Below are 27,067 nucleotides of genomic sequence, written 5' to 3'. Positions count from 1 at the left end.
ACTCTGTTGCCCAGGCTAGAGTGCAGTGGCGCGCTCTGTGCTCACTGCAAGCTCCGCCTCCTGGGTTCATGCCATTCTCCTGCCTCAGCCTCCCGAGTAGCTGGGACTACAGGCGCCTGCCACCACGCCCAGCTAATTTTTTGTATTTTTTAGTAGAGACAGGGTTTCACCTTATTAGCCAGGATGGTCTCGATCTCCTGACCTTGTGATCTGCCCGCCTTGGCCTCCCAAAGTGCTGGGATTACAGGCATGAGCCACCACACCTGGCCCTAAGAAATTTTTTTAATGTTACAGGATATGGACAGAAAACCATCCACAGAAATAGATAGCATAGATAAAAAACAACTTCTGGAAATGGACACGCTTAGAGAAATGCATAGTACACTGGAAAGTCTCAGCAATAGAATCAAACAGGTAGAAGAAAGAACTTCAGAGCTCAGACAAGGCTTTCGAAATAACCCAGTCCAACAAAGACAAAGGAAAAAGAATGGGGGAAAAAAAAAACAACAAAGCATCCCAGAAGTTTGGGATTATGTTAAACAACAAAACCTAAGAAAAATTGGTTTTCCCAAGGAAGGGAAATCTAAAAGTTTGGAAAACATATTTGAGGGAATAATCAAGGAAAACTTCCCTGGCCTTGCTAGAGATCCAGACATCCAAATACAAAAAGCTCAAAGAACACTTGGGAAATTCATTGCAAAAAGATCATCGCCTAGGCACATAGTCATCAGGTTATCTAAAGTCAAGATGAAGGAAAGAATCTTAAGAGCTGTAAGGCAAACGCATCAGGAAACCAACCTGTAAAAGAAAACCTATCAGATTAACAGCAGATTTCTCACCAGAAACCCAGCAAGCTAAAAGGGATTAGGGTCCCATCTTTAGCCTTCTTAAAACAATTACCAGCCAAGAATTTTGTATCCAGCGAAACTAAGAAGCTTCATAACTGAAGGAAAGATACAGTCTTTTTCAGACAAACAAATGCTGAGAGAATTTGCCATTACCAAGCCAGCACTACAAGAACTGCTAAAATGAGCTCTAAATCTTGAAAAAATCCTCAAAATACACCAAAATAGAACCTCCTTAAAGCATAATCTCACAGGACCTATAAAACAATAACACAATGAAGAAAACAAAAAAGGTATTCAGGCAACAACTAGCACAATGAATAGAATAGTACTTCACATCTCAGTACTAACATTGAATGTAAATGGCCTAAATGCTCCACTTAAAAAATACAGAATGGCAGAATGGATAACAATTCACCAACCAAGTATCCGCTGTCTTCAAGAGACTCACCTAACAAATAAGGACTCACATAAACTTAAGGTAAAGGGGTGGGAAAGATACTCCATGCACATGGACACCAAAAGTGAGCAGGAGTAGCTATTCCTATATTAGACAAAACAAACTTTAAAGCAACAGCAGTTAAAAAAGACAGTGAGGGACATTATATGATGACAAAAGGACTGGTCCAACATTAAACTATCACAATCCTAAATATGTATGCATCTAACACTGGAGCTCCCAAATTTGTAAAACAATTACTACTAGACCTAAGAATGAGATAGATGGCAACACAATAATAGTGGGGGACTTCTGTACTCCACTGACCAGACTAGACAGGTCATCAAGACAGAAAGTCAACAAAGAAACAGTGGACTTAAATTATACCCTAGAACAAATGGACTTAACAGATATTTACAGAACATTCTACCCAACAACTGCAGAATATACATTCTATTCATCAGTACCTGGAACATTCTCCAAGATAGACCATATGATAGGCCACAAGTCCCAATAAATTCGAGAAAATTGAAATTATATCCAGTACTCTCTCAGACCACAACAGAATAAAACTGGAAATCAACTCCAAAAGGAACCCTTAAAACCATGCAAATACATGGACATTAAATGATCAGGTCAACAATGAAATGAAGATGGAAATTAGAAAATTATTTGAACTGAATGATAATAGTGATACAACCTATCAAAACCTCTGGGATACAACAAAAGCAGTGCTAAGAGGAAAGTTCATAGCATTAAATGCCTATATCAAAAAGTCTGAAAGAGCACAGACAATCTAAGGTCACACCTCAAAGAACTACAGAAACAAGAACCAAACTCAAACCCAGCAGAAGAAAAGAACCAAGATCAGAGGAGAACTAAATGAAATTGAAACAACACAAAATACAAAAGATAAATGAAACAAAAAGCTGGCTATTTGCAAAGTTAAATAAAATTGATAGACCATTAGTGAGATTAACCAAAAAATGAAGAGAGAAGATCCAAATAAGCTCAGTTAGAAATGAAATGAGAGCTATTACAACCAGGGCCATGGAAAAGACAAAACTGCTATCTGTAACTTACCAGAGACATTCACCTTCTACTCTCTAGTTGTCTTACTTCTGAAGACAGCAGCTTGCCCCCTACCTCACTGATAATATCCCATCTTCAGCCAAATTTACTTTTCCTCTCAATGGAGAAAAGAAAGAAATTGTAGTAAACTCTGTTATATGCAAAATCACACAGAAAGATGGTAGGGAGATTAATAACATTAGACTTTATATTGGGGCATATTTTTACAGGGTTAATCTGTATTGTTATATATTTTGTAGATTTACAAGAATTTAATTTAAACAGTCTGCTATAGTTTTGATGGGTACAAAACCAGGTCAGTCTGACTCTGTAGCTCCTGTTCTTAATATGCCATTTTTAGAAAGTAAAGTAGCATAGTGGAAAGGCTTTAGAGTCATACATAACTGACCACTAACTGATCTTCAACAAATGACTTCTCTGTGGCTCAGTTTCTGCAAGTATAAAAGATAATTTCTCAAGGGCTCTTACGATACTTAAAAGTGACTGTGTGCACTGATAAACTGTAAGGGCAAGCATTTCTTTTTCTGTTCACCCATGTACCCCAGATGACTACAGCTGTGACTGGCACCGTGAGTGCTCTGTAGATAATTTGTGGCATGAATAATGCCTGGCACATCAGAGGCACTCAATAAATAGTAATAGCCACGTGCTTCATTAATCATCTTCAATCCTAACATCAGAACATAGAAACTATAATAATATGCTGTTTCTGGTCTCATTTATTTCAAAGACCAGCAAATTAGTAGATTATGCACATGCTCATGCCTCTTTTAGGCTTTTGTTGTTTCATTTGCAGGGGTTTTGGCAACTTGTAAACAAATTTGTTGGGCCCAACAGTAAGATAAAATATACTTTGTTACTGCTCTTGTTTTCACATTGAATTTTGAATGTCGTGTCTCAAAAATGATAATGAAAACAAAGAAGGTATATGAATGTAAAGGATTATGAGTACATGAATTTACACATGTATATATGTTGTATACAAGTCTTTGTGATTTGATCACGTATGTAGATTCATGTTTTCGTAATCCTTTAAGCTCTTCTGTATTTATGATTTTAGTTTACTGTATGTAATCTTAAATACTTACGCTTTTTCGCCTCAGTCAGATCCATAGGGTTTAAGTATCTTATTCATCTTGTCAAATAACTAATTTCTGCATTTATTTTTTAGTTTTATTATATTAAGTACTGCTTTTTATCTTTAGTAATTTTCTCTTTCTCTTTCCATTTGTATTCTTTTTTTTCTCCCTCTAATTTTCAATATGAGTAGTTTCTCTTTTTCAGTTTTCCTCTTTAGTAATGAAGCATGTAAGGTCATAAATTTTTCTTTTTATTGCAGTCTTCATTGTATCCTATAGATTCTCTTTTTCATTCCTTTTTAGATAATTCGTAATTTTCCTTTTGATTTTATGTTTTATCCATGGGTTATCTAAACTTTTTTTAAAAAGAGGAATATTTTATTTTTTATTTTTATGGAATCTTGATGTGAGAATGTGCATCATAAAGTCTCAGTTTTTACAAAGTGTGTTTAAATTGTCTTGCCACTAGGTAAGTAATCAGATTTTTTATAAATGCTCCTGGTTACTAATACCTTTAAAATATTTTTGAGTATCAAATGGGTCTGTGAGAAACACACTCACCCATCCAAACCCAAAGAATGGACTTAGAGGCACAAAGAACAGCAAAAGTGAGACTTATTTTAATAGCGATCTTGCAAGATCAGGTGTCTGGTGGGCAGGCACACCCAGGCCAGCTACAACAGATAATTTATCTCCTAGCACACAAGTCCCTCCTCCAGTTCCCCATTGGTCGAGTACTCTGGGGTTACAGTCTTCTCTGATGTCACCTAAGTCTCATTATCCGCCTTATAAGGTTATACCCTGGTCCCCTTCCCCACTTAAGTTTCGATTTCCCAATAACGAAACTTTCTTCGCTTTTAGAGGCTGACCCCTCCTCTACATTCTGTTTCCTTATTTTGTGACCTTCTAGGTGCATGAGCCATGCAGTTTGTTATGTTCGCAGGCTGGCTGCCCGTACTTAGACTTACGATGCCTTAAAAATTGACCATTTAAAATGTTTTCTCACAGGTCTGTATAAATCTATTAAGTCACATTTATCAATAGCTATTCAGTTCCTTTAACTAGTTTTTATCTACTGGAGTTGTTCAGTTATGGTAGAAGTAGTGAAGCCTACACTATAATTTTATTATTTTTCAATTTCTCTTTGGATTTCTTTCTTTTTTCCTTTTAACTACAAAGACTGGTTCATACAGGTCTTTGACTAATATTTTCTTTAAAAAAAAATTCTACTCTTAGATGCTGAAAAGATATTTGATAAAGTCAAGCCATTCCTAATAAACACTAGGAAAATAAAATAGAAGTTAACTACTTTAATATGATTTTTACCAAAACTCAGCAGTCAGCATCTTATATGCTAAAGATCTCATTTTAAAACTCTCATTTTAAATTCAAAACTTTAAGTAAATGTTAATGAAAGCAATAAAACTACCAAAAGACTGGAAAATTGACCATAAAACTGTTTTTGCTGCAATCTATAAGGTCAAAAAGTCTAGTAAAATTTCAATTACAATAAAAAAAATTTGTAAGTTGGCTATATATATACAACAATAGAGTTGTCCCTATTCTAGCAGTGATTACCTAAAAACAGAAATAGAAACACATGTTGTATTCACAATTATGTTCTATTCACAATTATGTGATAATTATGAAATTGTTTAGGAATAAATTTTTTAAAAAACACAGAAGCTATGTGAAGAAAACTGAAATTTATTAGAAGACATAAAATAAGATTTGAGCAAAAGGAAAGAAAAAGCATACCATTTTCTTGGATGAGAAGAGGATATAAAATTGCCAATTCTTCCAAAACTGTTATGTAAATGTAATGCAAATGCAATTGCAGGACAGGTTTTTTGGGAGGGATATAAGGTATTTGTTTTGGAATTGAATTAAATGCTCCTCAAGTTTGTATTGCAAAACAGTTGTTCCAGGAGAAGCCAAGTATAGTTTGAAAAAGAATACAGAGGCACACTTGCTTTACCAGATATTGAGTCACTAAGGAAAACAGTGTGATCTTGAAGCAAGAACACTCACAGATCAGTGGAGCAGAAGAGAGAAGGGAAACTAGATATCTATATATGTGAGAATTTAATAAATGACCAAGTTGGTATTTTAATACAAGAAGAAAGGAGATCGGTGCCATAATTGAAATACCAAGTTGGTATTTCAGTACAAGGAGAAACGAGGAGTTGTTTTGCTTGAAAAACTGATATGTATTTGAAAGAAAGTAAAGCTGGATTATAAAGCTAAAAGAAAAAAACGTATTTCATCTTTCAGAGAAATATAGGATACATGTATATTAGGGACTGACAGACAAAACTAGGAATCCAGAAGCTGTAACAGAAATTTTCTTGACTAGACACACACATGGGTTGGAAAAGATGCCATGAAGTCAATAGATAGATAATGGATTTATAAAAATACTTGCAACACAGTGTACAGAGGACTAATAATCTGTGATAAAGAAGAGACTTTGCAAATTGACTAGATAGAGACAAACAACTTATAGAAAATGGATAAAGAAAATGAAGCTGCATTTACAGAGGAGCAAATCCAACAAAGTAAACTCAAGAGTGGCTATATGGCAAAATTAGTATGTAGAAAACATTTACTCTATTTATGGTAGAGGGTAAAGAACTCTTGCAAAGTCATAAGAAGATGACAGATAAATTATATTACCACAGTGTTTTTCCAATAAACTTATTTTTTCTCATCAAAGACATAAAAATACAAAATGAGGCTGAGCATGGTGGCTCACCCCTGTAATCTCAGCACTTTGGGAGGCTGAGGCAGGTGGATCACCTGAGGTCTGGAGTTCGAGACCAGCCTAGCCAACGTGGTGAAACCCTGTCTCTACTAAAAATACAAAAATTAGCCGGGCATGGTGGTGGGCACCTGTAATCCCAGCCACTCAGGAGGCTGAGGCAGGAGAATCGCTTGAACCCGGGAAGTGGAAGTTGCAGTGAGCTGAGATCACGCCATTGCACTCCAGCCTGGGCAACAAGAGCAAAACTCCATCTCAAAAAAAAAAAAAAATTATATACTTGGGCAATTTTCTTAAAATTACAATACCAAGCATTAGTAAAAGTGTGAAAAGGAAAGCACTATTATACATTTTTGGTGTGCATTTAAATTGATGTTTCTGGTCAGTTTCCGATATGTAGCTAAAGCCTATTAAGGTGTTCATTTCCTTTTTAGTTAAGGTTATGAAGGTATCTATTTAAATGTGATTTTTGTGGAAAAAACTTAGAAATATGAAAACTTTTTTAATGTGATGTCTATATCATCAAATATTGTGCATCTATAACATGTTTTAGAAAGTCGTTAACAGCATCGATGGAAAGATGCATGAAAAATAAATTATACAACAGTATTACAGTATGGTTCCATTTTCTAGATCTTTTTTTTTAAGGTATATGTTATGTACGTATTTGTCTGCTAGAGAGGCCATAACAAGATAACACAGACTGAGACTGAGTGACGTAAACAAAAGGAATTTAGTTCCTCACTGTTCTGGAGGCCAGAAGACCAAGATCATGTGTTGGCAAGGTCAGCTTTTCCTGAAGCCTCTCCTTCATGGCTCGCAGATGGCCACTTCCTCACTGTGTCCTCACGTGATATTCTTTGTCATGAACATTCCTAGTGTCCCCTCCTCTTCTTATGAGGACTCCAGTCATACTGGATCAGGGCCTCACCTTTTTTGCCTCATTTAATCTTTAATTACCTCTTTAAAGGCTTATCTCCAAGTATAGTCACATTGGGGGTTAGGGCATCAACATATGAATTTTGAGGATACAATTGTCTATAACAATATCCATTTCCATAGGTGTTTTATGTGTATAAGTATCACCTGAACTTTGGGGAGGAAAAAACAAATGGAAGGATGTATACCTAACGGAAATCAGTTGGTATGATTCCAGTTTTTTTCTTCTATAGACTTAACTTGCGTTTTCTTCATTTATCTATAGTAACTTCTATTACCTTTTGTAATAAGGGAAATATTTTTTGAATTCAGAGAAAGTATCACATGAAAAAAGTAAGTGATAATGCTAATATAAAATTTTATGTCTAAATATGAAGCACAGAGAAAACAGCCTTCTACTTTTTTCAAATAATCTTGAAGGCCCACATGTAGGACTATCTGTAGTTTTTTATGAACCCTGACTCTTCACTTGAGAGAAGTCCATTTCTCAGCATTGGCTTTTTAGGATGAATGGCATTGAGTCACCTAAAAGGGACTTGACCTCATATGAGCCAAAATGTACTTTGAAATAAAGTATGAATCTTTAAGGTGATATGGAGAAATGCTTCCTTAGGGTCCACATATATATCAGTCAGAGATTTGCATGCTGTTAGGGTAACAGTAGATGGTAAATAGAACACTCAAAAGAAATAGCCTGTTCAAAAACAGAAAATGCCAAAATTTCTCCTGTAAGTTGTAATCGATGATTAACTCCCACCAGTTGATACTGTATCAGTTAGCGTACTTTAACTACTTATAGCCAAAAACCTGATTTAAACCAGGTTGAAAGGTAAGGAAATGCATTGACACAGCCACAATTTTAGCAATAGGGTATGTTTAAAGGTTAGATTTTGGCACCCAGCCATCTGAGCTAGGTCCTGGTACCTTCTATCTCCATTCTGACCTCTATGGTGTCAGCTGTTATGTGGTTTTCTTGTGGCTTTCTGTATGTGGTTTTCTTAGGGCTTTCTCTTGGGAGCAAGACAACTTTCTCTAGAAGCCCTAGACATACTCCTCTCATATCTCATTGTCCTGAATTGAGTAGTGAACTTATTCCTGAACCAGTCCCCAGTAACGGATATAGGGTTGCCATGTTTAGCTCAGGTCAGTATCCTGAAGGCTATGTTTCTGTGCTATGGGAGAGGAGTAGACTGAATGTTAGAAAATAAACCACAGCATGCCCTACACCACACTTGGCATCTCTCACAAAGGAAATATTCAGGGTGCTGAAGGGCCAGTGTGATTATAATTTATATGATACCCTTGAAGTATCAAGATGTTACCAGATCCAGTAGAGGTCAATGTTTATCACACTTGCTAGGAAGCTCAGTATAGTAGCCAAGTTACTTTTCCTTTTATTTTTAATGCATTGTGTGAAAAATATTCCTTGCAAATTTCTGATGTTTTCACTGAAGAGGCTTGAAATTAACATGTACTCAGCCTTGACTTTCCACGGTTTTAAATTGTAGAAATTATCAGTAAAATATAGACATAGTAGATAAGTACTGTTAATAGCTAGGCACTTGGGGCTATTCATTTTTTTATATATGAGAGTTCCAAGAGCTGTGATTTAAATTTCACATTGCTTTTTTAACTCCAGCCTCAGCAAGTGCATACTGTTATTCAGATTTTCAGTGATCTATTAATGTATTAAAGTCAAATTTTGGAACATGTTGACATATTTTTATTCTATCTGGAAAATTAAACTTGTTTTGAAGATCCAGAGAACCAGTATTCATTGGGAGAGATAAACAGCACTGAAAAGATTCACCATTTATACAAAACACAAACAGTGCAACAGATTTAGGATAGAAATGTGAAAATAGGTGTCTCTAAAAATATCTGTAAAGAATCAAATTGAAATTGAATAAGCAAGACTGTTCACAAGTATACCATTTTTAGTTTTAACTTTCCAGCTGAAGGTTAACTTTCAAGCTCAAAATGGTTCTTATTTAGAAAAAGATTGAGTACTATCCTTGACTTAATAAAAAACAACAACAACAAAAGATGGGACAGGTGGCCAGTGATCCTAGAGCACAGATCATCAACTTCCAATTCTGAATGCCATGGGACAACTTAATGTCTACGCTTCGCTTAAAATGTCTAAGGAGTGAGTTAGTAGGGATGGAGAGGAATATATGCCAGACATAATAGGGCTCAGAGCCAGAGTCAGTCCTCTAAACAGTTGCTTCTCCCTCTATGCTATGGGAGAGGAGTGGACTGCATGTTGAGAATAAACCACATCATGCCCTATAACAGACTTCATCTCTCTCAAAGGACAAGGAGAAAGAAGGAAGGTAAAGGATAGCAACCTAAATCTAAATTCACATCAAGTGGTAATGGTGATTATCCCACCTAGAGGAAGAATAATGATGATACAACAAGAACAACCTGTGAAGAGTATGTGCCCAACACTTCTCTAAGCACCGTCAAGTCCATATCCCATTTGCTCTTCACAAAACCCTACGAGGGTAGGGACTGTTGTGTCCATTTACGGCCAAGGCTTATAGTGAGCATGCCAAAGTCGTAGAGCTGGTAAAAGGCAGGACTGAGAGCTGCCTGACTGCACCTTTTGTTCCTTAAGTATTCAACTTATGTAGAAGGGGAAATTAATAATGTTCCTAGTAGGAAAAATAGTATTTTAATACTCAAAGAAAATGGTACTGTTTGAGCCTTAATACCAGTTGGTTTTAAGTGCTTCATGCATACCCTTCTATTTTGAAGCTGAAAGGTATATTATTTATTGGTATTTTTAGTCTAAATATATCTGAATCAATCCATTCAAGACTGTTCTTCAGAATGTACTGACTAGTGCCAATCTGTCATGCTTTATTACTAGCTATGTACTGTTACATATCCATGTCAACGTGGCACAGTGAATGATTGCTGAGTTACTAAATCCAAGTTTTATCTTCTTGGAGTAATTTTTCTTTTTAATTTGAAAAACAATGTACAAAATCAGCAGCCTCAGCATTTCCTTTCAACTCAAATGCGTCTTAGATGACAAGCTACTTAACTCAAAACTCTAATCCATGCAGTTAGATTCATGAATTTAGATCTGGAAAATAGAAAATAGATTTTTATTTTAATTTTTTTAAAGCAGGTGTTAAAATGTAATCTTAAATAAGTTACATGTCACCATGGAATACTATGCAGCCATAAAAAATGATGAGTTCATGTCCTTTGTAGGGACATGGATGAAATTGGAAATCATCATTCTCAGTAAACTATCGCAAGAACAAAAAACCAAACACCGCATATTCTCACTCATAGGTGGGAACTGAACAATGAGATCACATGGACACAGGAAGGGGAATATCACACTCTGGGGACTGTTGTGGGGTGGTGGGAGGGGGGAGGGATAGCATCGGGAGATATACCTAATGCTAGATGACGAGTTAGTGGGTGCAGCGCACCAGCATGGCACATGCATACATATGTAACTAACCTGCACAATGTGCACATGTACCCTAAAACTTAAAAGTATAAAAAAAAAAAAAAGAAACATAGGACAATATTGGTAAACATTTGGATTGTTTACAAGTTTTGTCTAAAATGATTAAAGCTGTTATGAACAACAAAAAAAATAAATAAATAAGTTACATGTCGCCGGGCACAGTGGCTCACGCCTGTAATCTCAGCACTTTGGGAGGCCGAGGCGGGTGGATCACGAGGTCAAGAGATCAAGACCATCCTGGCCAACATGGTAAAACCCATCTCTACTAAAAACACAAAAATTAGCTGGGCATAGTGGTGTGTGCCTGTAGTCCCAGCTACTTGGGAGGCTGAGGCAGGAGAATTGCTTGAACCCGGGAGGCGGAGGTTGCAGTGAGCCGAGATCACGCCACTGCACTCCAGCCTAGGGGACAGAGCGAGATTCCATCTCAAAATAAATAAATAAATAAAGTAAGTTACATGTTTATATAGTCTGCATATATTTGATTGTGGAATGGAGAAAGAAAAATTTTAGTTGTTATGAGATCACTGAGTTAAAAAAATTGTGTTATTCTGTCATTGAACTGTATAATTGGATCTGATACTTAGGCATGAGCAAACCAGGATTTCTTCACTGTACTATGCATGTAGAGACTACAAAAGCCTCTTTCCATTCTTTTGTTTTAAACGTACAGATGTGTAAGGATTTGGTCTCCCTCCCATTCTCAGTGAGCTGGGACTCTTATAATAGTCATGGGCTCAGCTTGATGTGCTCAGAGACACTTCATGCTGGATATTACATTTGTAAAATTCAGTTATAGCCTTTAAGCCTCTGTTACTTAAATATGAATAAAGTACTCAAGATTTCCTCACTCTGAGACTAAAAATTAAGATTTGAAATATTAAGCAAGTGCTTCATTCTTCCAAGGTATAAACAACCATGGGCCCAAGTGAGTATGGTTGCTCTAACACAGTGCTGGCTTTATAAAATATGAAAATATGAAACTTTCCAATAGTCACAGTGTCTGAAACAGAACAAACCCGTTTTCTAAACCCCATATAGGCAGATGACAGAATAGACAGCATCTAGATTTATAATTTAAACCATCTGGCCATGCGCAGTGGCTCACGCCTGTAATCCCAACACTTTGGGAGGCCGAGGTGGGCCGATCACCTAAGGTCAGGAGTTTGAGACCAGCCTGGCCAACATGGTGAAACCCCATCTTTACTAAAAATACAAAAATTAAGCTCCTGAGGCTTCTGCATTCTTCACAAACCACTGCTCAAGGAAATAAAAGAGGATACAAACAAATGGAAGAACATTCCATGCTCATGGGTAGGAAGAATCAATATCGTGAAAATGGCCATACTGCCCAAGGTAATTTACAGATTAAGTGCCATCCCCATCAAGCTACCAATGACTTTCTTCACAGAATTGGAAAAAACTACTTTAAAGTTCATATGGAACCAAAAAAGAGCCCGCATCGCCAAGTCAATCCTAAGCCAAAAGAACAAAGCTGGAGGCATCACACTACCTGACTTCAAACTATACTACAAGGCTACAGTAACCAAAACAGCATGGTACTGGTACCAAAACAGAGATATAGATCAATGGAACAGAACAGAGCCCTCAGAAATAACGCCACTTACCTACAACTATCTGATCTTTGACAAACCTGACAAAAACAAGCAATGGGGAAAGGATTCCCTATTTAATAAATGGTGCTGGGAAAACTGGCTAGCCATATGTAGAAAGCTGAAACTGGATCCCTTCCTTACACCTTATACAAAAATCAATTCAAGATGGATTAAAGATTTAAACGTTAGACCTAAAACCATAAAAACCCTAGAAGAAAACCTAGGCATTACCATTCAGGACATAGGCGTGGGCAAGGACTTCATGTCCAAAACACCAAAAGCAACGGCAACAAAAGCCAAAATTGACAAATGGGATCTAATTAAACTAAAGAGCTTCTGCACAGCAAAAGAAACTACCATCAGAGTGAACAGGCAACCTACAACATGGGAGAATATTTTCGCAACCCACTCATCTGACAAAGGGCTAATATCCAGAATCTACAATGAACTCAAACAAATTTACAAGAAAAAAACAAACAACCCCATCAAAAAGTGGGCGAAGGACATGAACAGACACTTCTCAAAAGAAGACATTTATGCAGCCAAAAAACACATGAAAAAATGCTCATCATCACTGGCCATCAGAGAAATGCAAATCAAAACCACTATGAGATATCATCTCACACCAGTTAGAATGGCAATCATTAAAAAGTCAGGAAACAACAGGTGCTGGAGAGTATGTGGAGAAATAGGAACACTTTTACACTGTTGGTGGGACTGTAAACTAGTTCAACCATTGTGGAAGTCAGTGTGGCGATTCCTCAGGGATCTAGAACTAGAAATACCATTTGACCCAGCCATCCCATTACTGGGTATATACCCAAATGACTATAAATCATGCTGCTATAAAGACACATGCACACGTATGTTTATTGCGGCATTATTCACAATAGCAAAGACTTGGAACCAACCCAAATGTCCAACAATGATAGACTGGATTAAGAAAATGTGGCACATATACACCATGGAATACTATGCAGCCATAAAAAATGATGAGTTCATGTCCTTTGTAGGGACATGGATGAAACTGGAAACCATCATTCTCAGCAAACTATTGCAAGAACAAAAAACCAAACACTGCATATTCTCACTCATAGGTGGGAGTTGAACAATGAGATCACATGGACACAGGAAGGGGAATATCACACTCTGGGGACTGTGGTGGGGAGGGGGGAGGGGGGAGGGATAGCATTGGGAGATATACCTAATGCTAGATGACGAGTTAGTGGGTGCAGCGCACCAGCATGGCACATGTATACATATGTAACTAACCTGCACAATGTGCACATGTACCCTAAAACTTAAAGTATAATTAAAAAAAATAAAATAAAAAAATACAAATACAAAAATTAGCTGGGCGTGGTGGTGTGCGTCCGTAGTCCTCGCTACTCGGGAAGCTGAGGCAGGAGAATCACTTGAACCCAGGAGTGGAGGTTGCAGTGAGCCGGCGACAAGAGCAAAACTCCATCTCAAAATAAAAATAAATAATAATTTAAGGCATCGAAAAACAATGAGATCTTTTAAAAATGGCTTTTACTGGTAACAGCCACCTTAATTTGCCTATTTAAAAGTCTGTTGTTTTCATGCCAAAAGATTTAAAGGCAGTATAAATCCTTCGTAACTGCAGGTACATTTTTTTCTTTACAGATTACAGTATTTTAGCCCAGTTATAAATGGTAAATGAAAGAGGCACATCTCAACTTTTGACTATCCATTTCATTATTGTCACTTTCATATGAACCAAGCCCCAAGGCCATGCTAACCTCTTTTACCTGTTCCCTATACGGAGAAGCTCAGTTGTTTGTTGGTACTGGCTCCCTGTGCCAGAGGCCATGGTGCCAGAAGGTCTTGATAGGAATATAAGAAATCAGTTCTTCTACCTGCACAGAATTTGGCTCTTCTACTCAAGAAGTACAGAGTTACATGTGGCTTTGTGGCTTTTGTGTTTGGAGACATTTACTTAATATAAAGCTTTAAAGTTATCAAGACAGGCCAGAAGTGGTGGCTCACATCTTTAATCCAAGGACTTTGGGAGAATGAAGTGGGAGGATCACTTGAGTTCAAGACCAGTCTGAGTGACATAGCAAGACCCCTGTCTCTCTATATATATACACAAATATATATATATATAAAATAAAAGTATCAAGATAGTCAACTCTCTCTCCTTGTATAAAAGCCATTCTCCATTTCCTCCTCTCTTGCTTTTGGAGTTAACACATTTTCGAGTCTCTATGATGCTTAAGGAAACCCTAGGCTGCCAGCACTGCTCAGGGAAATGAGTGTCAAGGTGTAAGCTGTCTTTCTTCTCTCCACACCTAGTTCCCTTCATCACTTTGTCTTTTTTAGTTTCTAACATTACAGTGTTACTCTTTACTTGCTTATAATATAAATGACATTTTAATTAAATTATAATATCATTCTAAAGTTCTAGATTTTAAACAAGCAATTTTTAAAAAACTTTTGGAATATTACCTTTTTGTAAAGTGAACCCTTTCCCCCTTCACAAGATTGTTATAATTCTTTCAGAACCAAGACTTCATAGAACCCAAGTTGAAAAAAAAAAAAAATACCATGGAACAAGTCATAGAAATTGTAGTAGATGCTAACATCCAAGAACTTAACTATGTGCCAAGTACTGTCCAAAGAGCTCACTGTACATTAGTTCACCAAATTGTTAACTCAATGGAGAGAGCATTATAATTATCTTCTATATTTTTAGATGAGAAGATAGCAGACTATACAAATATTGGTCAGCTACTCATTTCTAGAGCCTTTTTAGTGGAGGGCATTGTGCTAGGTACTAAGTCTAAAACAGCAAAGACATGGTCCTTGCCCTTAATGTACCTGAGCATCTAGTAAGGGCACAGGATGGCAACCAGGTACCCAAATGAGGTTACCAGTGTATGTGCTTTAAGCATTCACAGGGGGCAAGGCCACTTTGGGCCTTGGTACTTGAACAGGCTTCTTCTTAGAACCCTTGGCATTTGAACTAGACATTGAAAGGATTTGAGATAAAATACTTCAGGAAAAAAGGCTGAATATTTGAGGCAGAGGAAGTATTTTTGGCAATTTTGTGCAATATTCGTTAGAATATTTGTGTTGAGTAGGAAAGTTAAATTAAGAGGCCTCTAATTGGCATTCTCAGCACCTAGGTGAATAGTGCTGTTGACAGTGGTATGGCGATAGTATTGAAATGTGATTTACCCTGACTACTATGTTGGTATCAGTGGACTCCAGGAGGTAAAGTTAGAGAAAAAGGGTACAGCCTAGTAAACAGCCTTTATTGAGAATTTGCTATTTAAGCCTCACAACAACCTTCTTAGGTAATTTATAGATATAGGAACTAAGTAAGCCCCAGAGATATTGAGTAACTCAGCAAGAGGCAGAGCCAGGATCCCAGGCAGTCTGTGTCCACAGCCCTCCACACTCGGTGCTGCCATGAATCTAGAATCTTTCATCAAGGAAAATTTCTCAGTGGTGCCATCAAACTTGCCATCTCAAAACTTGCCATTTCTGTACTGAACATTATAATCCCACAGACACACGTGGTACACACACACCTTTACTATAGATCGTCAAGAAGGAAGAAAGAAAAGGGCATTCTTCTCACCATTTTGATACCAATTTGTAAAAACACATGACTGTATTTTATCCGTAAGCATTAGGAACCACCTGTATGAGAAAGGCTGGGCCATGTGAATGAGCTGTTCCTAAGATTTTAAGATTGACTGTGACACTCATGTAGAATGACTGAGTAGAGAGGTAGAAGGAGCTACATGGGGAAAGGAGATCGGTCAAGGCTGTTGTGAAAGGTGATATTGATGAAGACCTGTAATCCTGATTGAGGAGAGAAGTATTTACGCAGATGTTAGAAGCAGAAGTATTGATTGCAGAGGAGTTTTGAAAGTAAATGAAATGTGAACATAGTCCTGAATCTGGCTAATTGGCATGACAAGTTACAGGAGGTAAAGACATCTTATTTACCTCCATGTGAGAGAAAGAAAAGGGTGAGTGGCACTGAGGAAAGGCAACTAAAACAAGGATTATGGTTGTGGTTGGCGGGCAGAAATGAATGGCCTCTGAGGTCTGCAGATAGAGAGTGCTCTAAAATATTAAACTAGCTTGTACTGTCTAGTCAAGGAAAAGCTTCATCTCTCATGAAGTAATAGAGATGAAAGATTGCTGTTTTTTTTTTTAATGCAAGTGAGTTAACAGGTAAGACATATTAACATCTTAAGGAATGTATCATACTCAGTCTATCAGTGATGGAATAGGGTCTTTTTTGGATACTTGATCGGACAACCCACCTTTCAGCACGTAAATTCCCACTATAGCATACAAGGCAAGTGGTCAGCGCCAGCCCTTTCTCAAATGGTATATAGATCACCTCTTTGATAGCTCAGTTACAAAGCTTTTCCCATGGGCTTCTGACTACTGGCCCAGTTTTTTATTGAGACGGAGTTTCACTCTTGTTGCCCAGGCTGGAGTGCATTGGCACGATCTCAGCTCACTGCAACCTCTGCCTCCCGGGTTCAAGCAATTCTCCTGCCTCAGCCTCCCCAGTAGCTGAGATTACAAGCATGCGCCACCACACCCAGCTAATTTTTGTATTTTTAGTAGAGATGGGGTTTCACCATGTTGGTCAGGCTGGTCTCGAACTCCTGACCTCAGGTGATCCACCCGCCTCGGCCTCCTAAAGTGCTGGGATTACAGGTGTGAGCCACCGCACCCAGCCCCCAGTTCTCTTCTTTGGAGCCAAGCAGGTCTGGCCTAGTCTGTCTTCAAATACAGCTCCACTGAAGCTTTCTTCAGTGAGCCTTTCATTTGCACTTCCTCTACCCCCTACGAACAATATACAGCACTCCTGAAGGGCTGTCATTTCAACTTTGAATCTAAGCCTGTTGATGTAGGCATTTTCATTTATAAAGCAGCTCTCATTAAGTGCTGATTATTTTATAATTCAGTTATGAAACCAAATTGAAGCCTGGTTCTTACCCTAAAGTAAATCACAGAGTAATGGAGACTGACAAACATTTGCAGAAAACTTGAATAATCATTTTTTAAAAAGTGAATACAACCTAACCTGTTCAGTGGAAAGGGTAAATGTGGGATAAGGTGGGGGAATTGCTTCCTATCTTTATTACTGCTATTGAGGTAAAATGTAAAGAGTGAAATGTGCATGTCTTAAATGTGCAATCTGATTTTTCTGACATATGTAAGCATCATATTCTAGATTCACACCTGAATCTAGATTCACACCTGAATCTAGAATGTGTCACCCAGAAAATTTCCTTATGCTCCCTTCTCATCCTTTCCCACCCTCACAGGCAATGACTGTTCTGATTTCTATCAGCACAGATTAGTTTTGTCTGCATCATATGGTTCTGTAAGTAATCAAAGTCCTCATCAAAAGTTGCTCACTGAAGGTAACATGGTTCAGGAGAAAGTAACATTCAGAGACTCCGCACCAACAAGCCGTGTGCCCTTGGGCAAAATTCCAAACTTCTCGGCCTCTTATAAAGAATTGGATTAAGTGATCCCCAAGGTCCCTTACAGGTCCAACACTCCACCTACATTTCTAATCTCTATGGCCCCACCATCTACTGGGTACCCTGAGCCAAAAACAAACCTGGATTCACTCCTCCCTGCTCCTCCTCCCCATTCTCCCACATCCAGTTGACCACTGTACAGTATCACACCAGTTCTTCCTTGTAACTTTTTTGGACGTGTCTTTTTTGGCCCCTACCTCCTCTCCATTTCTTGCCTGCTGTATTGTAATAGCCATCAAACTATTCTACCTCTTTTGCCCCTGGTCCTCTCCAAACCATTCTGGTCACTGCCCCCAGAGAGTAATCTTTGCTAAAATGAAACATATGGGTTCCTTCTGTCTGAAATCCTTAAGTAGTTCTCCACCATGTAAAATCCTTCTCTGCCACCTACAGAATTAAGTTTAAATTCTGAAGAATAACATGGGGGCTTGGACCACATGGCTCCTGCCCACTTTTAGTGTTCCCATCCCCACTGTGCTTTTCTGCCGGAACATTTGCTCTGCCACTACCCCACCTCATTCCTCTCCTTTACTAACACCTTATGTGTTCCCATAAGGTCTATTTAGGCCTTTATGCATGCCTGCCTCTCCAGTTATGTTGAGAACATCTTGAGTGAGGTTTAGGACCATGTCTTACTTGACTGTCTATCTCCAGCATCTAGCAATCTGGCCTGTGACTGCTGAAAACACATAAGTGAAAACACTTTACCCCCTAAGTTAAATTCAGGATGACAGGATACAGGATCAGGGTCTTACTTGGAGTTCAAGTTTATTTATCTATTTATTTTTAAAGACTGAGTCTCACTGTATTGTCCAGGCCGAACTCCTGGGCAATAGCGATTCTCTCACCTCATCCTCCCGAGTACCTGGGCTACAGGTGTGTGCCCCTGTAGCTCAAGTTGATGTTTTTTAAAATAAAAAAGTATATGGTAGTTTTCACATGTTTCTCACCACCTAAGTCTGATTTTAAGTTAAGTTTTTCTTTTCAGTAGCTATCGTGGTAACATTGGGTTAAAGGTGAGAAAGTCTACTTTTATTTGGAGAGATGGCTATATTAATAGGAGGTATCAAAACTGAATTCTATTGGTGTTTAAGGAGCTAGCCCTGTAATGTTTAATTCCCATCTCAAATTTGAGTTAATGTGCTTAGTAGTTTTAGAATGGCAGATTACTGTTTCTGCAAATGAAGTTATTTTCTTTCTAAATATTTTGTGGTAATTAGCAAGCAGGAAATAAAACTAAAGATGACTGGTAAATATTGACCCAGGTGTCCAGGAACACCAGTATCTCTAACCCTTGTTTGTTCATTGTGGTTCACACTGTCCTGATTTTTCGGTTTCTGGTGCTGCCCTGCAGTGTGAATCAGCATTATCACCCAAATTGAGCACTGCTTAATCTATGTTTTCATCTTTTCAAAACCTAGGTAAGAACCTTGATGCTGTCCATGATATCACTGTGGCGTATCCTCACAACATTCCTCAATCAGAGAAGCACCTCCTCCAAGGAGACTTTCCCAGGGAAATCCACTTTCACGTCCACCGGTATCCAATAGACACCCTCCCCACATCCAAGGAGGACCTTCAACTCTGGTGCCACAAACGGTGGGAAGAGAAAGAAGAGAGGCTGCGTTCCTTCTATCAAGGGGAGAAGAATTTTTATTTTACCGGACAGAGTGTCATTCCACCTTGCAAGTCTGAACTCAGGGTCCTTGTGGTCAAATTGCTCTCTATACTGTATTGGACCCTGTTCAGCCCTGCAATGTGCCTACTCATATATTTGTACAGTCTTGTTAAGTGGTATTTTATAATCACCATTGTAATCTTTGTGCTGCAAGAGAGAATATTTGGTGGACTGGAGATCATAGAACTTGCATGTTACCGACTTTTACACAAACAGCCACATTTAAATTCAAAGAAAAATGAGTAAGATTATAAGGTTTGCCATGTGAAAACCTAGGGCATATTTTGGAAATGTTCTAAACCTTTCTAAGCTCAGATGCATTTTTGCATGACTATGTCGAATATTTCTTACTGCCATCATTATTTGTTAAAGATATTTTGCACTTAATTTTGTGGGAAAAATATTGCTACAATTTTTTTAAATCTCTGAATGTAATGTCGATACTGTGTACATAGCAGGGAGTGATCGGGGTGAAATAACTTGGGCCAGAATATTATTAAACAATCATCAGGCTTTTAGCGACAAGGAACACACACATTTTTCTTAAAGGCCCAATCCTAACAGACTCCCCATACCAGAGGCAGATCTGGAACTCGTCAACAACAGCCCGGATCACATGCTGTTACTGGACTGCCCAGGTCACCTCACTGAGGTGAGCCCTGTCCCTCCAGGTACTCAGGCAGGTGGTGCCCAGGCTCCCTCCCTTGGCGTCCTTCTTCCTGTGCCAAACCCATCTCATCCTTAATATCAGAAAATGGAACCCCCTTTGTCGTGAAACTGATCAAGCATTTTGAAAGGAAGCCCTTCATTATTCATAACATCATATGCTGACCAAGACGTCAGAAGACCACCTGTGCCCTTTTCTCTCGTGGAAGATAAAACCTGGACTCAGGGAGCAACCACAGGCTCTCCACTTTGAAACTTTAGTTTGAATTTTAAAAGATAGGAAGTAATACAGTTTTAAGTTCCTTTCTCACACTCAGTATTGCATGCTTAGTGCTGGTTTTCTTACAACATTTTGGCAGGTGTAGCTTTTTCTGTTAAAAATGGTATACATGAAGTCACATACTTTTTTAAAGGAACACTCAGAACATTCTGTCAGTCCAGTCAGAAACTGTCTTTTGAAATCTTTCTTTACAACCTACCAAAAAAGGAAGGTTGTTTTTTCTACATGTGCTTGGGTATCTAACATCTACCATTAAAACAACAAATGGCTTGCAGACAGGGCAGTAATGGTTTATCCTAAATTACTCAACCCCTTGTAGCCGTGACAAATTTTACCTTAAAACCAAAATAAAACACAAAAATTAATCCTTAATAATGATAGCAAGTGATCTTTCTTTTTAGTTTTAGCCTTCCTTTTTCAATAGTAATATTTAAACCCACTTTTGACCAATTGTTTGCCCAAATATTCTTGTCATTTGGAGTCAGTGGAAAATGCAGCACACCAAGCACCAGTCTCCTTCTGAGGCAAAAGAAAAGTGTTGTCATTTTCACTCTGTTGGAGCTGCACACTTTTTTTTTTGTTTGTTTGTTTGTTTGTCATGTAAGAAGGATGCTGGTCAGAGCTGCAGAAAATATGAGGCAATTAAAAGTCTTTAGCTGTTAGCAAACCTGTTAGTTTTACTTCTGCATTGAACCAGCCTCAGAAGCTACTTACTGCTTTATGTACTCTTTGGGCATTAATGCCTTCTCTGTAATTATATCTTGTTTTTGCTTGACAGTGACCTACCCAATAATTGCATCATGCATTGCCATGAAAGGTAAACACATCATGAACTGAACTTATCAAGCAGATTCTGTGAGAAAGCACTGGTCGAGGCTGAACACTGTTGACACATCATTTTTATTGGAAGAGTATTAACTGGTGCCTCTTCTGAAACACACCAACCCATATTCCTCTGCTCCCCCAAAGCTGTTTCTGATCCTGCTGGGAGCAACTAACTAGTTATTTTGCACATCTGCTCCAGACCCAGCTCTTTAACTTCATGGTTTTACAGCTTGTTTTTTCTCTTTTTTTTTTTTTTTTTTTTTAAAAAAGCACCTTTTTTTGTTGTTTCCCCTTAATAAAAGAGGTTTCTAATTTATGTTTCTCTAAGATTTCCTTTGGTTGTATTTAGAAACACAAATAGTTTTATAATCAGGATTGCATTTGTGCTGGGTAAAAGAGGAGAGCTGTGCTTTCTACCCCAAAGTTGTTGGTAATGGAGCCTGTCTGCCCTTCCTACAAACTCAAGAGGCTCATTGTTCAAGGTGTAACAACATTTAATTGCATGTCCTCTAACGCTTTGAAACCTTTAGAGGGAAAATCCTCATTTTTTACAATTTTGTTCCTTTTCATCATAGAAAACATGTTTAAGATAAAATACAAACTTTACCTACCCCAAATTCATAAAGTACATTTAGTGCTGTATAGCACTAAAACTTAGAGATACAGACACTGTACTTACTTTTTAAGAATTAGAGACAGTAACTCCAAAAATAATTGTCCTTTTTCCTTTTTTTTTTTTTTTTACAATAAGGCTCTTGAAAATTGTCATTATTTGTGTTTTCCTATACATTCATCTGTGTGAAAGCCTTTTTCTTCTTTGATTTAAAAAAATTAAAGAACTATACAGTTAATGGTTTAGAACTTAGAACTACTTAGAATTAATGCTAAAGTGTCAGGAAGAAATTAATTTAGCTTCAATAATTGTGACTGGCCTCAGGGATTCTCCCTTCCACACCTGCCCACCTCACCGCACCGCACCGCACCGCACCAGAGCCAGAGCAGCTGCTTGTCTGCAGCAGGACACAGTTCCTACATACGTTTCAGTTCTTTCATGGTAAGCTCAATGGACTTTGAATTGTTTACAGTGCTGTATGTCCAATTGTTAAATGTACCATTCTGAACGATGTTAAAGCAAGTGTGGTTTATTTATGACATGAACCATGTAACTTGAAATATGAACTTACAAGGAGGGGCACTCATTAGGTAACAAGTTCTTACACCAAACTTCCTTGATGAAATAAGCCAAAATAATCCTAAAATTCATTAGAAGAACTTGATAAAAGACTCAAATAAATGTTAGAAAGAGCCCATAATTTTAGGACTCCTATAAAATTCTTCCTTGTTTGTTAATGCTATTAAAACTCAGATTCAAGGGAAATACCAGCTTCCACTTCAATCACTTTGAAATAGTTAATTCAACAGCACCATGTTAGAAATATATTGGCAGCCAAGACTCTGAACTCTGCAGAAACATTTGTTTCACCCAGACTTCAAACTCTAGCCCTGACTATGATGCCCCTGTGTGCATTTACAATAAAGACTCCAACGGAGGGAGCCTGTTGGTGTTAAATTGTTTACATTTCTTTATACAAATAATGTGCTTTCAGTGCCTTAGTTACAGCTCCCTTTCTGTTTCTTGTTCCAAGGATTCTGTAGTATGTAGTGTGTTTCTTAGGTAAAGTCTCTTTTTGCTACTGAAAGGGAAATGGTCTCTAAACACTGGTCACTGTAGCAGGTAAACACTATTCTAACGTGGAGAAATGAGCTTCATGCTGAGGTAGTGGTTGCCTTAGAGCTGTTATTTATGCTGTAGAAAACGAAAATGGTTTTGCTACCTGATAAGCTTCAGATTAGATATAGCCCTAAAGTTATCCTGTACCTACATTAAATTTTCATTTTAGAAGGGAATCTTGGTTTTGGTAATTCATTTTTTTTTAAGATCATTATGTGCAAAACACCAAGTTTTAAAAATAACTCACAGAATGGCCTTAGTTTTCAATGTCTGGTGGTATATTTGTGAGTTGTGTTATCTGTAATATACATCCCAGAATAAAGGAGTGAATTAAATAGTTTACATGTGTGTTACGTTCTGTTTTTGCAGGAATAACAAGTAACTGCAGGTTAAGGTGCTACTTTTTTCCCCACAATGCCTTGCATTGCAGTGTCTAGTGTTAAGGAAAAACCTGGCCAGTTAGGTCTCTTTTTTCCACAGATGTCAAGAAAAGTGGCCTAATCAAGAAAACAATGTACTACCTCCATAATAGAAAAAGTCCAGGCACCACAATTGAATTAAGGACTCAACGATTGTCATCAGAACTTGATTTTCCTCCATCTCTTAGCACAGCCTTGCTATTAAGAACAATTTGGTTGTTCCACAAATGTGGGATCTTATACAAATATCAGCATGACCAACTCTTACCTAAGATAAGTGGGACTCTGTGCTCCGGTCCCTGACCTCACGTTGGGGAGTATATAACTATAAAAGCAAATCTGGACCAAAATCTGACAAATGTATAAAAATGTGCATAGCAAACAGACAAACACATGAGAATCATGGAGCCTCTTGTAATGGGGCCTTCTGCAATGCCCCACTCTGTCTTCTCAAGTGAGCACTTTGTGTGATAGATTCATGTGGAGGGGAGTCCACAACGTTGTTCCCTGGGAAAGGGGAATGCAGGACCAGAAGAGCACAGACCCGGCCCCAAGAGCGCCAGTCCCACAGACTGGGACATTGGGTTTGTGGGACTCCTGTCCTCCGTTTAAGCAAAAGGAAGAGGAGGGCTTTGTTTCTCACCACCTACTTAGCTTCAGCATTATTCATTTCACTGATAAATTATATAAAAGGCTTAAGCAACCCTCTCTGGAGGGTGGATTTCTAGTGAGGGCTTCAAATTCCAGCTAGTATGTCCTGGGATGGACATAAGATACTAATCCACACATATACAGTGCACTTTTCATACTGATATTTTTAAACTAAATTACTAAAGAGAACTTGTGCTGTCCTTGGCTTGATTTGCAGGATCCATGTCGGGTGGCATGGTGCCTGCAGCCACTTCAGCCCTGCATCCTCTCAGGTTCAAGTCCAGTGGGAAAGAACAAGAGAGACTGCTGTCCCTGTGGCGCAACAGCAACCCCGTATTGGGTTTCAGTGCCCATTCCTGAACCAGTCAATTGCCCAGATACATGATGTGTGTTACAGCCCTGGGTTACTTGCGGAGCCTGTTGAGTAACCTGGACAGCATGGGTGGGGGAGGGATGAATTTTAAGACAAAAATTAAACACTTGTTATCAAGAACAGGATGAACTGACGCTGGATGGCCAAATTACCACAAATGTCCACCACAACTATCAAATTTCCCAGCCTCCCAGTGGAGGGAGGACTGGGAGGCTGGAGCAAATGACTGTGATTTCCTGTGCAGTGAGAGGCATCAAGAGGCTGAGCAGCCTTGTCTATCCACATCAGGGGTTATTTGGGAACCTAAGGGTTCTCCATAGCTGTGTCTGGACAATCTCATCAACAATTGGTCCATCTGAATTATTCAGTCATTGCCTCCACACAGATCAGTATTGAGAGCATTTCCTTATGGGAAATTTCTTGAAGTGTAAATACTACAGCTCTAATGGCTCTCCCTGTTGGCAGAGGCAGTTCACATTCTCCCAATGCTGCAGGTTCAGAATCTTGCAGTGTCCCTCCTTCCTGGACACTCAAGCTGTCACTACCACCCGTGTCTTCCTTTTCAGGGCCGTTCTTACTTGTGTTCTGCACACAACTATTGCATCAGACCTGGGCAGGTCTGGCAACATCCAATCAGTTTCCTGCTCCCACATTCTCCCGACGCCAGTCCTGGTGCACTGGACTTGTTCCTTGATCATACTGCAACACCAGTTTTATCATGGAGCTTCCCTTCTCGTAATTCAGTGCTTCCTACCAACTGCTGGACAGTCTAGACACCTCTGCCTCCCCTGGCTCCTCTAGCCTAGGCTTAACCTTGTTTCTAGGCATTTTCTCCTGTGCGAACCTTTTCATACAAGTACAGCTGGTTGCCCAAACCTCCTCATGTCCCCTTTCCCAACTTTGCACATATTTCTCATTGGTGAAAGGTGCTTTCTTAACCAGCCCAAGTCTAGTTGAATCCCACTTTTTCTCTGAAGCTTATCCTGTTCAATCTAGCTTGAAACCTCCTCCTCCTATCATGGATGATATTTCTCTGCAGCTCTCGCTTGAGTGTATTACAAGCTGTCTTATGTTACAGTTATTTTTCAATCTTATCACCTCCATTGGATTATGAGCTTTCATTTCTCTTATCCCAAACAGTGTTCAGCCCAGCCATTCTTTTTGCACAATACATTCTTAATGATGTTTGCTTGAAGTCATTCATAAAGCATCCTGTTTGTTCTAAATGAAAGCTGGGTGGAGAAGTTTACAAATTTAAAATTTAAAATTTTTTTTAATTTTTTAAATTTAAATTTAAAAAAATTTAATTTTTTAAATTTAAATTTAAAATAAAATAAAATTTAAATTTAATTTTTTTTTTTTAAAAAAAGGCCAGGTGCGGTGGCTCATGCCTCTAATCCCAGCACTTTGGGAGGCTGAGGCAGACGGATCACCTTAGGTCAGCAGTTTGAGATCAGCCTGGCCAATATGGTGAAACCCCATCTCTACTGAAAATACAAAAATTAGCCAGGTGTGGTGGTGGGCGCCTGTAATCCCAGCTATTCAGGAGACTGAGGCAGGAGAATCACTTGAATCCAGGAGGCAGAGGTTTCAGTGAGCTGAGATTGTGCCACTGTACTCCAGCCTGGCCAACACAGCGAGACTCTGTCTCAAAAATAATAATAATAATAATTGAAGTGCAAGTCCATCTACTTCTGGAAAATAGATTTTTTGACAAGAATAAAAGTATTTTTGATATGATTCACCAAAATATTAGTATCTGAACTCCTAGAAAAGTGGGCTCAACATGTGTGCCCTCAGGAAGCCTTGCTCAGGTGATTTCGCCATGCCCTCTTCTACACTTGAACAGAGGAGAACTCGCCAAGTCTAACATAATTATTACACATTTACCCTTGTCCCACAATCCTGCTTCTAAGAACCTATTCCAACAATACACTAGCCAAAACAAAAACAATAATAATTGTAAGGTGCACACACAAAACTCCGTAGCCCTCTCCATAAGAATACTGGAAACAACCTAAACGTCTGTGGTGGGGAACTGATTGAATAGTCCATGGTATAATTATACTGGTTACTGTCTTAGCTGTTGCCATGTTCTTAGCAGCATTGTTCACAAGCACCAAAAGGAGTAAGCAACTCAAATATCCATTGGTCGATGAATGGATAAACACAATGTGGTGTGTAGAGACACATACACACAGACACTGGAATATTAACCCTTAAAAAGAGGGAACTGTTATTTGCGATGGGGATGAACCTGGAGGATATTATACTAAGTGAAATCAGTCACCAAAAACACAAGACGATACCTACTTTGGGGTATATTTGTGAAGAGTGAAAATGGAAGCTCATCTACCTAATAGTCTGGTAAGTGCTACATAAGCTTAAGGGTTTTACTACTTACGGTAAGTAGTTTTGAGTCTACTTCTGAAGCAACTGGTGTAGGACTCCACCTAGTCAATGCAGGCAGCAGGTCGGCCGGTCCTGGGCAGTTGTGGTGCCGGCTGAGAGGCCAGTGTATGGGGAAGACCATCTCGCCACAGCCGTCTGCCTGTGGGAGCTTGTGAGGACTCAGGAACCTTCTGGGAGGGATGCGGGAGGGGGATTGCCACCCCTCTTCCTGTCCT

At 38.6% G+C, this 27,067-nt stretch overlaps 1 protein-coding gene across 5 annotated transcripts in view; it reads left to right on the top strand.

Annotated features, from left to right (window-relative positions):
- Window positions 1-23,339, top strand: part of LCLAT1 (lysocardiolipin acyltransferase 1) — a 196,531-nt gene extending 173,192 nt beyond the window's left edge. For all 5 annotated transcript variants that reach the window (XM_008952516.4, XM_063594638.1, XM_008952517.5 and 2 more), the window contains one exon: window positions 19,238-23,339. In XM_008952516.4, the coding sequence (XP_008950764.1) occupies window positions 19,238-19,740 (503 nt within the window). In that variant the 3' untranslated portion in view covers window positions 19,741-23,339. The remainder of the gene's footprint in view (window positions 1-19,237) is intronic.
- Window positions 23,340-27,067: the final 3,728 nt, after the last annotated feature.

Source organism: Pan paniscus, chromosome 12, assembly GCF_029289425.2.
Source record: "Pan paniscus chromosome 12, NHGRI_mPanPan1-v2.0_pri, whole genome shotgun sequence".
Classification (NCBI taxonomy): domain Eukaryota; kingdom Metazoa; phylum Chordata; class Mammalia; order Primates; family Hominidae; genus Pan; species Pan paniscus.
This window is presented reverse-complemented; position numbering and strand designations above follow the sequence as displayed.